The sequence below is a fragment of the Erpetoichthys calabaricus genome, chromosome 9 (genome assembly GCF_900747795.2).
Source record: "Erpetoichthys calabaricus chromosome 9, fErpCal1.3, whole genome shotgun sequence".
Taxonomy (NCBI): domain Eukaryota; kingdom Metazoa; phylum Chordata; class Cladistia; order Polypteriformes; family Polypteridae; genus Erpetoichthys; species Erpetoichthys calabaricus.
Window position 1 is genome coordinate 187,510,631 of NC_041402.2, and position 16,101 is coordinate 187,526,731.

The window sequence follows — 16,101 nt, forward strand, 5'->3', positions numbered from 1 at the left end:
ACAAATTTAAAGAGTGGGCGGGACATAGGAGTGCCTGCTGGGCAGGTCTACATGTTTGCATGGCAGAAGTGCACAAATTTAAACAGAGTGGGCGGGACATAGGAGTGCCTGCTGGGCGGGTCTACATGTTTGCATGGCAGAAGTGCACAAATTTAAACAGAGTGGGCGGGACATAGGAGTGGCCTGGTGGGCGGGGTCTACATGTTTGCATGGCAGAAGTGCACAAATTTAAACAGTGGGCGGGACATAGGAGTGCCTGGTGGGCGGGTCTACATGTTTGAAATGCCAGAAGTGCACACATTTAAACAGAGTGGGCGGGACATAGGAGTGCCAGGTGGGTGGGTCTACATGTTTGAATGGCAGAAGTGCACAAATTTAAACAGTGGGCGGGACATAGGAGTGCCTGGTGGGCGGGTCTACATGTTTGCATGGCAGAAGTGCACAAATTTAAACAGAGTGGGCGGGACATAGGAGTGCCTGGTGGGCGGGTCTACATGTTTGAATGGCAGAAGTGCACAAATTTAAGCAGAGTGGGCGGGACATGAAGTGCCTCAGAGCCAGGTGGGCGGGTCTACATGTTTGAATGGCAGAAGTGCACAAATTTAACCAGAGTGGGCGGGGACATAGGAGTGCCTGGGTGGGCGGGTCTACATGTTTGAATGGCAGAAGTGCACAAATTTAACCAGAGTGGGCGGGACATAGGAGTGCCTGGTGGGCGGGTCTACATGTTTGAATGCCAGAAGTGCACAGGTTTTTAAATCGGGGAGCGTTTGATGAAAGGACGGAGATTTCGCTTTACGATCCCGCACAGGCGTAGCGGCATTGCTGTAATCAATAGTTCAACAAAAAGCCCCTTACTGGGACGATGCTGAGGCACCAGTGGCTACTGAGTGGACTTCAATTACCGACAGGTAAAAGACCCGCGCTTTAAAAGGAGCTGCTGTTAAACTTTAGAGGGAAACCAAACAGTCCAGGCAAAGGTGCGGCGTGTTTGAAAGATGGCACTCCAAGTATATGCCATGAGAAACGGCTTTTCCGTGTGCTGCTTATGTGTTTTTATTTGCAGGCTCCGCATGTAACATGATTCGTATGCCTACATTAGGCTGTAAAATTTCTCCATTTGCATCGTCACCTGCCTTGTCCTGACTGATTATGGTCTCCATATCTGATTTCTTGAGTGTTCCGTAGTGGCAGAGTAAGATTTCAGTTTTCAGGCCCATATGGCTCCCCGCTTACGGCAGGGCATTTCGAACACACCGACCACGAGCCTATTAATACAGGAATAAGAACGACATGCAGTACTGGAACAAAAAAAAACATGGAAACAAAATCTTTCACAATTAATAATAATAATACATGTTATTTATATAGCGCCTTTCTAAGGCTTATTATATTTTTCACCTCCGGATTTAAACAAATTTGCCAGGCACCACGTGGTCTCCGAGAAAATATTTTTTCTGACTTCAGAGCACATGCACATTATAACAATACACCACCACCCGACCCAAAAGGTGGGGTTCCTAACCTCTGGAAATGGGGGTTCCAATTCTGTGCCACAGCAGAGGATGGAGAATACGTCTGGTCAATAAGCCAGTAACAGGCATCAGTCAGTAAAAGACGAGCCGGTACCAAAGTGACAGTGGCAGTGTGCAAAGTGATGGCATCACAGTGGGACTGTAAACACAAGTGTGCATCATGAGACCTGCTGCCAGGATGGCATTTGTTAAATTAGGCAGATTTTGTTTTGTCCGCTTTAGTCAACTACCTCCTCGGTGCCACCTGGTGGATGTTTTAAGGTTGTGCCACCTCCTCAGCGACATGCTGTAAAATTTCTCCACTTCCATCGTCACCGGTCTTACCCAAGAAAGCAGTGGCAGAGCCTCAGACCTTGGATGGCAGAGCTTGTGATCTCTTTGGCACCCATGGCCTCCATAAGGAACCCACACACACACACACACACACTTGCAGGACGTCCTACTTGTGTGTTTTAGTCCATCAGCGGCCTTCTAGCATGACGTCCATCTGCATGTCCTTCTCGTACTCCAGCCAGTCCTCAGCGTCCTCCTGCAGGGAGCCTTCCAGCCGTGTCAGCATCGCTTCCAGGGCCTGAAAATGCAGACAAGTGGCACTAAGTGAAACCAGGGTGGGGGGGAGGGAGAGGAGGGCATGAAGGAGCGGGACGTACGACCTTAGAAAACAGCCGACGATGGTAGCGTCGGATTGGACGGTTCTGGAGGGTGGCGTCCCGCAGTAGGCAGGAGCCGAAGGTACTGGTGGCACAAGAGCTCCAGCATGCAGCCTGTGGAGAAAGGATAGCAGAAAAGTGACCGCGGGCAAGCAAAGAAAAACAAAAAAAATAAATAAATCGACAACCATTGACTAACCATCCAGAAGTCGGGCCGCCTGCTGCTTCTGGGAGAACAGGCCGTCCTGGGCAGCCATCAGGTCCAGCAGTCCATCCATCTGAAGAGAGTCCAACAGCCTATTAGCAGCACAGCGCCGGACCTGAGTGAGGACACATGAAGGTGCATTGAGATGAAGATGAAGTGTAAAGTGTCAGGCTAGTGCTGTATCCTGGCATACCTGTGCCAGCTGCTGCTGGGAGGTTGCAGAAGTGTGCTCACTCAGTGCCGACCTGACCGCCGTCCTTACTTCTTCCTCCACAACTTCACGGATCAGGTCTTCTTCTAGGAAGGTGTCCACTGCCAACTCTTCCATGGCTTCTTGCACCTACGTACCAAATATAGCAGGGTGACCTCAATGCCAGTTTGACCTACTGCCAACCCCGTTGCCTCAACTTACCACTGCGGGCACCAGAATAGAGACTGTTTCGCTCACAAGCGTTGATGCGCAGTCATACAGGGCCGCCCGGGTTAGGTGGCTGTCCACCAGCTGTGCAAGTTCAGCACGGGCATCCTGGTGCCCAGGTACGGCTGGGAACCTCTGCAGATGCTGCCTGCGAGATGGGTTATTAAAAAAAAATACAATAAAAGATGAGAAACTAAAGGGGAGACGTGACGAGCTGGTGAAGGAAATGAAAAGTAAGAAGGTTATGTTTGCATGTGAACTGGAGATCACCTCTGCGCTGCCTGTCAGGTGGCAGAACTTTGTGGGGCACAGGCTGAACTAACAGGGGGCATCAATGGAAGGAGTAAAGACAAGGGTGCCAGTTGCCAGAGTGGGCACCTGCTGGTCCAATGGTTGTCAATCCCAGTCTTGGAGCCCCTCTGTGGGTGCAGCTTTTTGTTCCAACCCGTCAGCAAGCCATGGCGTACGACAACAAAGACTGAGCAGCTCGACACCGGAAAACTGAAAAACGGGTTTGCTAAAGGTTTATTGGGTGGCATCGAGCGTTTATGTATTGTGAGATTTTTAAGACCCTGGCACCCCCCCCCCCAGCCGCTCTCGAAAACCCCCCAAACTGCACTGAAACGGGCAGGAATTGGCTGTCTGCTGCCACTTGAGCTACAAGTTTGCCGGCTCGCGGTGTGACGTGTCTGGCGCCCGATGGCTCATGCAGGCTGCTGACCTGGCGCCGTGTGCTCATTTTTGGTCTTCCCTCTTGAGCAGGAAGGCTATCAGTTCTTCAAATCTGAGAAGAGAGCGAATGCAGGAGGACGTCATCATCACCGCTTGTATGCTGTGTGTGTTTAAGTGACGGCTCACATTTGAATAAATGTTTTGAGAATGTTCCTGTCTTCACAACAATAAAAGCTGATTTTCTTGGAAACCTGGACTCACCTCCTTCTGTCGGGCAACGTCTGCGACCCACACATCACAGTATTTTTAAAGGGGGATAATTTATGTTTTAACTCATTTAAAATTTTTATCATCCAACTTTTCTTTATTTCATTTGCTTCCCACGGAACTGCAGACCTACCTGTCCCTCTTATTCATTGGTCAAAAGTCCTGTCTTTAATGCAAAAAAATGAACAACATTAATAGAATAAATTTTAACTTCTATGCTGATTTTTATCTGGAAGTATTAATTATAATTTAGCAAAAGATGCATGTTTGCCCGTTTTCAGCATACGACTGGCTAATGGCCATGTGGATTATGCGACACAAGTAATGTGACAATTTTCTTTTTTCCATGGATGGTTTAATATCGTTTTCTGTTGTATGACACGGGTTGCCATTACGGTCCATTATTATTACCTAATCAAGGACTCTGTTAAATGGTGCGACTCAAACAACCTACACCTGAATACCAGCAAAACCAAAAAGCTGGTGGTGGATTTTAGGAGGACCAGGCCCCTCATGGACCCCGTGATCATCAGAGGTGACTGTGTGCAGAGGGTGCAGACCTATAAATACCTGGGAGTGCAGCTGGATGATAAATTAGACTGGACTGCCACTACTGATGGTCTGTGCAAGAAAGGACAGAGCCAACTATACTTCATAAGAAGGCTGGCGTCCTTCAACATCTGCAATAAGATGCTGCAGATGTTCTATCAGACGGTTGTGGCGAGCGCCCTCTTCTACGCGGTGGTGTGCTGGGGAGGCAGCATAAAGAAGAGGGACACCTCACGCCTGAACAAACTGGTGAGGAAGGCAGGCTCTATTGTAGGCACGGAGCTGGACAGTTTGACATCTGTGGCAGAGCGACGGGCGCTGAGCAAACTCCGGTCAATCATGGAGAATCCACTGCATCCACTGAACAGGATCATCTCCAGACAGAGGAGCAGCTTCAGAGACAGACTGCTGTCACCGTCCTGCTCCACTGACAGACTGAGGAGATCGTTCCTCCATCACACTATGCGACTCTTCAATTCCACCTGGAGGGGTAAACGTTAACATTATACAAAGTTATTGTCTGTTATACAGTGCATCCAGAAAGTATTCACAGCGCATCACTTTTTCCACATTTTGTTATGTCACAGCCTTATTCCAAAATGGATTAAATTCATTTTTTTCCTCAGAATTCTACACACAACACCCCATAATGACAACGTGAAAAAAGTTTATTTGAGATTTTAGCAAATTTATTAAAAATAAAAAAACTGAGAAATCCCATGTCCATAAGTATTCACAGCCTTTGCCATGAAGCTCCAAATTGAGCTCAGGTCCATCCTGTTTCCCCTGATTATCCTTGAGATGTTTCTGCAGCTTCATTGGAGTCCACCTGTGGTCAATTCAGTTGACTGGACATGATTTGGAAAGGCACACACCTGTCTATAGAAGGTCCCACAGTTGACAGTTCATGTCAGAGCACAAACCAAGCATGAAGTCAAAGGAATTGTCTGTAGACCTCCGAGACAGGATTGTCTCGAGGCACAAATCTGGGGAATGTTACAGAAAAATTTCTGCTGCTGTGAAGGTCCCAATGAGCACAGTGGCCTCCATCATCTGTAAGTGGAAGAAGTTCGAAACCACCAGGACTCTTTCTAGAGCTGGCCGGCCATCTAAACTGAGCGATCGGGGGAGAAGGGCCTTAGTCAGGGAGGTGACCAAGAACCCAATGGTCACTCTGTCAGAACTCCAGAGGTCCTCTATGGAGAGAGGAGAACCTTCCAGAAGGACAACCATCTCTGCAGCAATCCACCAATCAGGCCTGTATGGTAGAGTGGCCAGACGGAAGCCACTCCTTAGTAAAAGGCACATGGCAGCCCTCCTGGTGTTTGCCAAAAGGCACCTGAAGGACTCTCAGACCATGAGAAAGAAAATTCTCTGGTCTGATGAGACAAAGATTGAACTCTTTGGTGTGAATGCCAGGCATCAGGTTTGGAGGAAACCAGGCACCGCTCATCACCAGGCCAATACCATCCCTACAGTGAAGCATGGTGGTGGCAGCATCATGCTGTGGGGATGGGAGACTAGTCAGGATAAAAGGAAAGATGACTGCAGCAATGTACAGAGACATCCTGGATGAAAACCTGCTCCAGAGCGCTCTTGACCTCAGACTGGGGCGACGGTTCGTCTTTCAGCAGGACAACGACCCTAAGCACACAGACAAGATATCAAAGGAGTGGCTTCAGGACAACTCTGTGAATGTCCTTGAGTGGCCCAGCCAGAGCCCAGACTTGAATCTGATTGAACATCTCTGGAGAGATCTTAAAATGGCTCTGCACCGACGCTTCCCATCCAACCTGATGGAGCTTGATAGGCGCTGCAAAGAGGAATGGGCAAAACTGGCCAAGGATGGGTGTGCCAAGCTTGTGGCATCATATTCAACAAGACTTGAGGCTGGAATTGCTGCCAAAGGGGCATCGACAAAGTATTGAGCAAAGGCTGTGAATACTTATGTACATGGGATTTCTCGTTTTTTTTATTTTTAATAAATTTGCAAAATTCTCAAGTAAACTTTTTTCACGTTGTCATTATGGGGTGTTGTGTGTAGAATTCTGAGGAAAAAAATGAATTTAATCCATTTTGGAATAAGGCTGTAACATAACAAAATGTGGAAAAACTGATGCACTGTGAATACTTTCTGGATGCACTGTATATAATATAGTACTGGCTGTGCCACCTGTCTAAGATGGCTTGAAATCTAAGTAATCAACATATACCTCACCCTTAACATATTGCATCTTTTATAATGTGTTTTGTAATGATAGTTGTAGTAATGAAATGCATTACTACAAATGTTTAAAATGCGCCATCTGTTGGAATGACAAATGCAATGCATATGTCTGTGTTATATGCCATTTGGCATGGAATTGATAAAAACAATGTTAATGTTTCTGATGTGCCATCTATTCGAATAACAAATGCAATGCATTTATTTATGACAAATGTTTGTGATGCGCCTTCTGTTGGAATGAAGCATAGTAACAGGACGGACACAACGACAGACACTTTCTTTTAAGAAGGTAGATATTTGTTGCTTTCAATATATTGTTTGGTGCTTGTGTATCTTTTGCTGGCTTGGGGCTTATACAATTAAGAACTGTCACACATGACAAGAAACTTGAAGTTGGTAAACTTGGCACCAAAACCAGTGAGGAGTTGTGTCATACCATCTTCTAACATGTAGAAAGCAGGTGTAGCAGGCATTGTGAAAGGCGCTATATATAATATCTCTGGGTATATTTCCTTCCGCTTTATTCATACTAAATAAAAGCGAAGGTAGCACTCACGCAAACCAGCGCTGTTCTTCCACCTGGGTCTTGTCCATCCCAGAGACCTGTTGGTGAAAGACAAGATACGGGCTGGTCACACATCTCTGGCCAGCAGAGTCATCAGAACTGAGGCAGACATACCTGAGGAGAAGGCCGTGAGAAGAGCTCGGCTAGCACATCAGGAATCATCTCATCCACGAGCATGTCGGAGATCAGGGAGTCCACCAGGCTGTCTGCAAAGTGCTGGTCTCGTGTGAAGTGTACAAAGGCAGCCTTGTCCTACAAGAGAAGCCAATCTCGGTCACATTTCATAAACCTGGGCATCGACCTGCCTGCCCACACCTGGAACACTCACCCTTTGAGCTGCTGCTTCTGCTGCTCTTCTTCTGTCCTTTGGCTCCATTGAAGTACCCGTCTGTAGGGAAATCAGCACAACGATTTCAGTCCGTAAAACTCAACCAGCATACCCAGAAGACAGGTGTCCACGGATGGACTACTCACCGGTCGGGATCCTCTTGCATGTCCTCCTTGCACTCGTACCCTGTGGAGTACAGAACAGAACTGCTGCATTCAAATGCTGGGTACATACAAGCAAGCAGAAGATGGTGCATTAATATATATAAATTATTTAGGTACTGCGGTGGGTTGGCACCCTGCCCAGGATTGGTTTCCTGCCTTGTGCCCTGTGTTGGCTGGGATTGGCTCCAGCAGACCCCCGTGACCCTGTGTTCGGATTCAGCGGGTTGGAAAATGGATGGATGGAATTATTTAGATAGGAATAGAAGTAAAAAGCTGGAAAAGTTTGAAGACAATACCAAACAAGGTGTAGGGGCAGATACTTGAGAATCCATTGAATCAACACAGAGGGCAGCGGACAGGCTTGGGCAGATTTGTGGACGATGTAATTCTTTACATTTACTGACATTAAATTGTAAGTAGGAAGTGATAATGTGAGGTGTGAATACACAATGGGCGGTCAGAAAATCGAGAGTCCACCTTACAAGGATTTAGGAGTCACAGTGGACTCTAAGCTATCGACTACCCGACAGTGTTCAGAAGCCATTAAGAAGGCTAACAGACTGTCAGGTTATATAGCGCCTTGATGTGTGGAGTACAAGTCACAGGTGGCTCTGCTCAAGCTTTATAGCACACTGGTGAGGCCTCATCTGGAGTTTTGGGTGCAGTTTTGGTCACCAGGCTACAAAAAGGACATAGCAGCACAAGAGGGGGTCCAGAGAAGAGCAACTAGGCTGATTCAGGGCTACAGGGGGTGAGTTATGATGAAAGATTAAAAGAGCTGAGCCTTTAAAGGAGATGAAGAGGAGACCTGACTGAAGTGATGATGAAGGGAATCAGTCCAGTAGATCGAGACGGTGACTTTAAAATGAGTTCAATAAGAACAAGGGGACACAGTTGGAAACTTGTTAGGGGTAAATTTCACACAAATATTAGGACAACTTCCTTCACATGGGGAACCACACACACATGGAATAAGGGACCAAGTAGTGTCATAGACATTAGGGACCCTCAAAAGTCAGCTTGATGTTATTTTACAAGAATTCGTTGGATAGGACTGTCGAGCTTTGTGGAGCTGAATAGCCTGTTCTCGTCTAGACCATTCTAATTTGGAGGGCCACAGCAAGGGGTCTGAATACTTCTAGAAATGAGAGATTTCAGTGTTTGATTTTTAATAAATTTGCAGACTTTTCTGAAAACATACTTTCATTTTGTCATAATGGGTTATTGAGTGGACAGAGATAATTTGTTCATTTTTTTCCATCTAACATCCATCCATTTTCCAACCCGCTGAATCCGAACACAGGGTCACGGGGGTCTGCTGGAGCCAATCCCAGCCAACACAGGGCACAAGGCAGGAACCAATCCCGGGCAGGGTGCCAACCCACCGCAGGACACACACAAACACACCCACACATCTAACATTTAAAATTTAATCAGCACAGTAAAGTGTGCACAAAGTGAAGGGGTCTGAATACCTTCTAAATCCATTGTCTGTATATATTATACATATATATATTATATATATATTGTGATGGACGCCCAGGCGTCAGCCTTCCCAAACCCCAACACAATCAGAGACGCACAGTTCCAAATCCAAATAAATGAAGGTTTTATTTAAAATACCTCCAAAAGTATTACAGAAAGCACAAACACTGGTCTCTCTTTCTCTCACTGCCACACTACCCTCCTCCAGTCAAGTGCTGCCTCTCTACCACCCAGCTCCGACTCGCCTGAATAAGGGAGAGCAGTCCCTTTTATTACAGACCCAGGAGTATTTCCGGTGCCAGGGTGATTTCCCGATGGAAGTACTTCTGGGTCACACGGAAGTTCAATATTCGAGTAGGAAGCTTGTTTCCCTGAAACACCTTCCTGTGGCACCCCATGGCCCCAGCAGGGCTGTCCTGCCAGACTACTTTTCCCAGGATGCCCTGCTGGTCTCCCACTGGGTGTGGATATCCGGGACTGCTGCCATCTAGCATGCTGGGGCAATAACAGTTCCCTAGTGATATCTCTACTTTTATTAGGGCTGTCCGGCCATCTCTTCCTTCCAGGTCTGCTTTCTTTCCTGGCCGGGATGTCCATCCAGCCTGTGTGGCATCTACAATATATACAGTACTGTGCAAAAGTTTTAGACAGGTGTGAAAAAATGCTGTAAACAAAGAATGCTTTCAGAAATATAAATAATGATTGTTTATTGTTATCAATTTACAAAATGCAAAGTGAGCGAACAAAAGAAAAATCTAAATCAAATCAATATTTGGTGTTCCTACCTTTTGCCTTCAAACCAGCATCAATTCTTATAGGTCCACTTGCACAAAGTCAGGGATTTTGTAGGATTCTAGTCAGGTGTCTGATCAACCAATTCTACCAAACAGGTGCTAATGATCATCAATGTCACACGTAGGTTGAAACACAGTCATGAACTGAAACAGAAACAGCTTCAAACTGGGTGAGGAACAGCCAAACTCTGCTACCAAGGTGAGGTTGTGGAAGACAGTCTCATGTCATGGCAAGATTGAGCACAGCAACAAGACACAAGGTAGTTCTACTGCACCAGCAAGGTCTCTCCCAGACAAAGATTTCAAAGCAGACTGGGGTTTCAAGATGTGCTGTTCAAGCTCTTTTGAAGAAGCACAAAGAAACGGGCAATGCTGAGGATTGTAGACGCAGTGGTCGGCCAAGGAAACTTAGTGCAGCAGATGAAAGACACATCAAGCTTATTACTCTTCGAAATCGGAAGATGTCTAGCAGTGCCATCAGCTCAGAAATGGCAGAAACCAGTGGGACCCAGGTACACCCATCTACTGTCCGGAGAAGTCTGGCCAGAAGTGGTCTTCATGGAAGAGTTGCAGCCAAAAAGCCATACCTCCGACGTGGAAACAAGGCCAAGCGACTCAAGTATGCACGAAAACATAGGAACTGGGGTGCAGAAAAATGGCAGCAGGTGCTCTGGACTGATGAGTCAAAATTTGAAATATTTGGCTGTAGCAGAAGGCAGTTTGTTCGTCGAAGGGCTGGAGAGCGGTACAATAATGAGTGTCTGCAGGCAACAGTGAAGGATGGTGGAGGTTCCTTGAATGTTTGAGGCTGCATTTCTGCAAATGGAGTTGGAGATTTGGTCAGGATTAATGGTGTTCTCAATGCTGAGAAATACAGGCAGATACTTCTCCATCATGCAATACCATCAGGGAGGCATGTGATTGGCCCCAAATTTATTCTGCAGCAGGACAACGACCCCAAACATATAGCCAAAGTCATTAAGAACTATCTTCAGCGTAAACAAGAACAAGAAGTCCTGGAAGTGATGGTATGGCCCCCACAGAGCCCTGATCTCAACATCATCGAGTGTGTCTGGGATTACATGAAGAGACAGAAGGATGTGAGGAAGCCGACATCCACAGAAGATCTGGGGTTAGTTCTCCAAGATGTTTGGAACAACCTACCAGCCGAGTTCCTTCAAAAACTGTGTGCAAGTGTACCTAGAAGAATTGATGCTGTTTTGAAGGCAAAGGGTGATCACACCAAATATTGATTTGATTTAGATTTCTCTTTTGCTCATTCACTGCATTTTGTTGATTGATGAAAATAAATGATTAACACTTCCATTTTGGAAAGCATTCTTTGTTTGCAGCATTTTTTCACACCTGCCTAAAACTTTTGCACAGCACTGTATATATAGCATTATAACGATCTAGACGAGAACAGGCCATTCAGCCCAATAAAGCTCGCCAGTCCTATCCACTTATTTCTTCCAAAAAAAATCAACTTTTGAAAGTCCTTAAAGTATAACGTAAAGTAAGTCCTTAAATATATATTACACAAACACACACACACGCTAGCATTCACAAGTTTGGAGTGACTGGGGAGGAGGTGCAGGACTGTGCTGCATGGAGAAGGTTGATCAGGCACATCGATCCCACATACAAGTGGGAAAAGATGAAGAGGAGGAAGACCTAAACTTTACCCTGTGAAGCGTTTTGTACAAAAATTCACTAAAGATGAGGATGTTGTGTTCTTTTTGTAGAAAGGCACAGCATCTCTTTGGCATTGTCAGTATGTTACAAAGCTACAGCAGGATATCTCAAAGTTTGTAAGTGATAAATTGTACAGTGACTTTAATTTGTTTTATTAATATGTGCGGGTTACATTTCTGAATTACAACATAACTCTGGAGTACATGGGTGTTGTACCGTGTTAGCCATTATGGATGTAGTGAAAAGTTAAGCAAAATGACACCATTTACTGGCTAACTGGACAGATTACAATATGCGAGCTTTCAAGGCAACTCAGGCCCCTTCTTTGGCTTGCATATTGTAATCTTTTTAGTTGGCCAAAAAACGGTGTCATTTTGCCAAACTACTCACAACAGAACTCTGGGAAAGCAGGCATATGTTGTTAACCTAATATTAATAATGGACAAATGCTTTCACTCAGGTGTAAATCTTCCAGTAAGAAACCTCTTTACTAAGCTTTTGCTGGGAATGTATGATGTAAGTAAAATTAAATGATTCCCTGAAGATAAAAAGCCATTAAACCTGTACATATCTGTAATGAATTCTATTTGTAATTAGTGGCCGTTTTAATTATGTTACTTATTATTCTCCGGCAATTTGCTTGTATAGAACATTTGTAAATTGTATATGTAACCGTTTTGGTATTTCTCCGAATAATAATTATATAAAAAAATGACTCCCTTCTCACACTCGAGTTTTCATTCATGGAACGCCAGCGGTTCCGTTATGAACAGTTTAGACTGCCACAGCTGTGCGATTTAGGAAATTGCTGGATGAGGGGGGCTGCCTGTAATTCGTGTCCTTTATAGTTCGTTAAAAAGCGCAGTTCGAGTTTTAGGGACAGTAAATAAGAATACGTTCCATTGCAATAGAATTAGATTTTTTCAGATGCTCTTTAAATACATAAACAGTTAGATAAGTAAGTACGTAAGAAAGTAAATAAAAACACACAGCGCCAGAATGATTATAAAGCAAGAAAATTTAAAAAGTAAACTTCTGACCTCTGCTGTGGGCTAGCGCCCTGCCCGGGGTTTGTTTCTGCCTTGCGCCCTGTGCTGGCTCTGATTGGCTCCAGCAGACCCCCGTGACCCTGTGTTAGGATATAGCAGGTTGGATAATGACTGACTGACTTCTGACCTCGATGATCGACTTTGTGGTCGTGTCGTCGGACTTGCGGCCACATGTCTTGGACACTCGGGTGAAGAGAGGGGCGGAGCTGTCAACTGATCACCACCTGGTGGTGAGTTGGCTTCGATGGTGGGGGAGGATGCCGGTCAGGCGTGGTAGGCCCAAACGTGTTGTGAGGGTCTGCTGGGAACGTCTGGCAGAGCCCCCTGTCAGAAGTAGCTTCAACTCCCACCTCCGGCAGAACTTCGACCACATCCCGAGGGAGGTGGGGGACATTGAGTCCGAATGGGCCATGTTCCGTGCCTCTATTGTTGAGGCAGCTGACCGGAGCTGTGGCCGTAAGGTGGTCGGTGCCTGTCGTGGCGGCAATCCCCGAACCTGTTGGTGGACACCGGCGGTGAAGGATGCCGTCAAGCTGAAGAAGGAGTCCTACAGGACCCTTTTGTCCTGTGGGACCCCGGAGGCAGCTGATAGGTACCGGCAGGCCAAGCGGAATGCGGCTTTGGTGGTTGCTGAGGCAAAAACTCGGGCGTGGGAGGAGTTTGGGGAGGCCATGGAGAACGACTTTCGGACGGCTTCGAGGAGATTCTGGTCCACCATCCGGCGTCTCAGGAAGAGGAAGCAGTGCAGTGTCAACACTGTATATGGTGGGGATGGTGCGCTGCTGACCTCGACTCGGGACGTTGTGGGTCGGTGGGGGGAATACTTCGAAGACCTCCTCAATCCCATTAACATGCCTTCCAATGAGGAAGCAGAGCCTGGGGACTCAGAGGTGGGCTCCCCCATCTCTGGGACTGAGGTCACCGAGGTGGTCAAAAAACTCCTTGGTGGCAGGGCCCCGGGGGTGGATGAGATACGCCCGGAGTTCCTCAAGGCTCTGGATGTTGTAGGACTGTCTTGGCTGACACGCCTCTGCAACATCGCATGGACATCAGGGACAGTGCCTCTGGATTGGCAGACCGGGGTGGTGGTCCCCCTCTTTAAGAAGGGGGATCGGAGGGTGTGTTCCAACTACAGAGGGATCACACTCCTCAGCCTCCCTGGAAAAGTCTATTCAGGGGTCCTGGAGAGGAGGGTCCGTCGGATAGTCAAGCCTCGGATTCAGGAGGAACAGTGTGGTTTTCGTCCTGGTCGCGGAACAGTGGACCAGCTCTATACCCTTAGCAGGGTCCTGGAGGGTGCATGGGAGTTTGCCCAACCAGTCTACATGTGTTTTGTGGACTTGGAAAAGGCATTCGACCGTGTCCCTCGGGGAATCCTGTGGGGGGTACTCCGAGAGTATGGGGGTACCGGCCCCCCTGATAAGGGCTGTTCAGTCCCTGTACGATCGGTGCCAGAGCTTGGTCCGCATTGCCGGCAGTAAGTCGAACCCATTTCCAGTGAGAGTTGGACTCCGCCAGGGCTGCCCTTTGTCACCGATTCTGTTCATAACTTTTATGGACAGAATTTCTAGGCGCAGCCAGGGCGTTGAGAGGGTCCGGTTTGGTGGGCTCAGGATTGGGTCACTGCTTTTTGCAGATGATGTTGTCCTGTTTGCTTCATCAGGCCGTGATCTTCAGCTCTCTCTGGATCGGTTCGCAGCCGAGTGTGAAGCGGCTGGGATGAGAATCAGCACCTCCAAATCCGAGACCATGGTCCTCAACCGGAAAAGGGTGGAGTGCCCTCTCAGGGTTGGTAGCGAGATCCTGCCCCAAGTGGAGGAGTTCAAGTATCTCGGGGTCTTGTTCACGAGTGAGGGAAGAATGGAGCGTGAGATCGACAGGCGGATCGGTGCGGCATCCGCAGTAATGCGGGCGCTGCATCGGTCTGTCGTGGTGAAAAAGGAGCTGAGCCGCAAGGCGAAGCTCTCAATTTACCAGTCGATCTATGTTCCTACCCTCACCTATGGTCATGAGCTATGGGTAGTGACCGAAAGAACGAGATCGCGAATACAAGCGGCTGAAATGAGTTTTCTCCACAGGGTGTCTGGGCTCTCCCTTAAAGATAGGGTGAGAAGCTCAGTCATCCGGGAGGGGCTCAGAGTAGAGCCGCTGCTCCTCCGCATCGAGAGGAGTCAGATGAGGTGGCTCGGGCATCTGATCAGGATGCCTCCTGGACGCCTCCCTGGTGAGGTGTTCCGGGCACGTCTAACCGGGAGGAGGCCCCGGGGAAGACCCAGGACACGCTGGAGGGACTATGTCTCTCGACTGGCCTGGGAACGCCTTGGGATTCTCCCGGAAGAGCTAGAAGAAGTGGCCGGGGAGAGGGAAGTCTGGGCATCTCTGCTCAAGCTGCTGCCCCCGCGACCCGACCTCGGATAAGCGGAAGACAATGGATGGATGGATGGATGGATGGATGGACTTCTGACCTAGCTGTCCCAGTCCCAGTGAGACGCTATACAGGCGGGTAGCTGCTGGTATAACGGAGCTCCCGTCGCGTTTCTTGACACTCTTCTGCCGAATAATTCGTTGGTTGAAAGTCCTCAGTGTTAGTATTCGTCCAAATCTTTGCTTTAGGGGTCGTCAATACCAATAATAATCGTTATACCGAAATATCCTCAAAAAAAGATTGGATTCTGCTCATTTGAGGCTAAGACGACAACTTCACAATCTCCACGCTGATGCCAGCATACGGTTTTGCTTTCGCGTTTAGCTGGACATCTGAATCTTTTTAATAAAGTTTTAAGAAAAAAAACGAACAGGAGGAGTACAGACTGGGGCGGGATAAGAGCCCTACTTACTGTAAGACAGCCACCAATCCCAAACTATTAACCAATAATACACGAGCTTCGAGATGAATGGGCGGGTCAGTTACAGGTGGCTGTTGCAAGGTTCGGCGTATTGCTGACAAAGATTATTTGAAGGTGGGAAAATGTGGAAAAGTATGAAATCCTATTTCCATAGGGAGGTAATTAACATGAAAAACATCCGCCTTTAGTTATATTTTTGTCCCCGCATACTTCTATCCCACTTTTTCCCCTCCACGGCCCTAATGAAATTAGGCGGATTCCCTCTAACCTGGCAACCCCTTGTCGTCCGGAAGTGAAGTATCAGAAGGCGGGCGAAGCTCGCGCACGCGCAGTGCGGTAAAGTTGCTGCGTACCTCTCACCAAGTTGCCATAGTGTCGGAACGCGCGTGTAATCGCTAAAGCCGCATAGAACCTCGAGTTGAAGTTGCGACGCTCGATATTCGCCATCACCATATACTGGAGCCTGTCTTGGAATTGTTCTTCAAACGTGGCAACCCCAACGTATTGCTACATCTGCGAGGCAGCGGGCGCTCACTCACCTGCGGTCACTCATTTCGTCGCTGATTCGTAGTTGGCCCGCGCTGGGCTGTTACCTTGGAAACATGCTGGCCCCGCCCCTGTCTCCGTTCTACTTCCCTGGTTTTGAAGCGCA

At 47.5% G+C, this 16,101-nt stretch overlaps 1 protein-coding gene across 1 annotated transcript; it reads right to left on the minus strand.

Moving 5' to 3' along the window:
- Positions 1-1,550: 1,550 nt before the first annotated feature.
- Positions 1,551-16,101, minus strand: LOC114657286 (uncharacterized). Its single transcript, XM_028809005.2, has 10 exons — positions 15,989-16,101; positions 7,563-7,602; positions 7,417-7,476; positions 7,203-7,340; positions 7,080-7,126; positions 2,803-2,956; positions 2,584-2,730; positions 2,385-2,505; positions 2,186-2,299; positions 1,551-2,106 (listed from the first exon to the last, which is right to left on the minus strand). Exons 1-9 carry the CDS (start codon positions 16,000-16,002, stop codon positions 2,190-2,192), a joined length of 831 nt encoding a protein of 276 aa, XP_028664838.2. The 5' UTR covers positions 16,003-16,101; the 3' UTR covers positions 1,551-2,106; positions 2,186-2,189.

Excerpts from the sequence above, each read along its gene's own strand:
- LOC114657286 (XM_028809005.2), bottom strand. Across the intron at positions 7,127-7,202 it reads TCTCACGGCCTTCTCCTCAG|GTCTCTGGGATGGACAAGAC; the intron begins GTATGTCTGCCT and ends TTTCACCAACAG. Across the intron at positions 2,731-2,802 it reads CTATTCTGGTGCCCGCAGTG|GTGCAAGAAGCCATGGAAGA; the intron begins GTAAGTTGAGGC and ends TTTGGTACGTAG.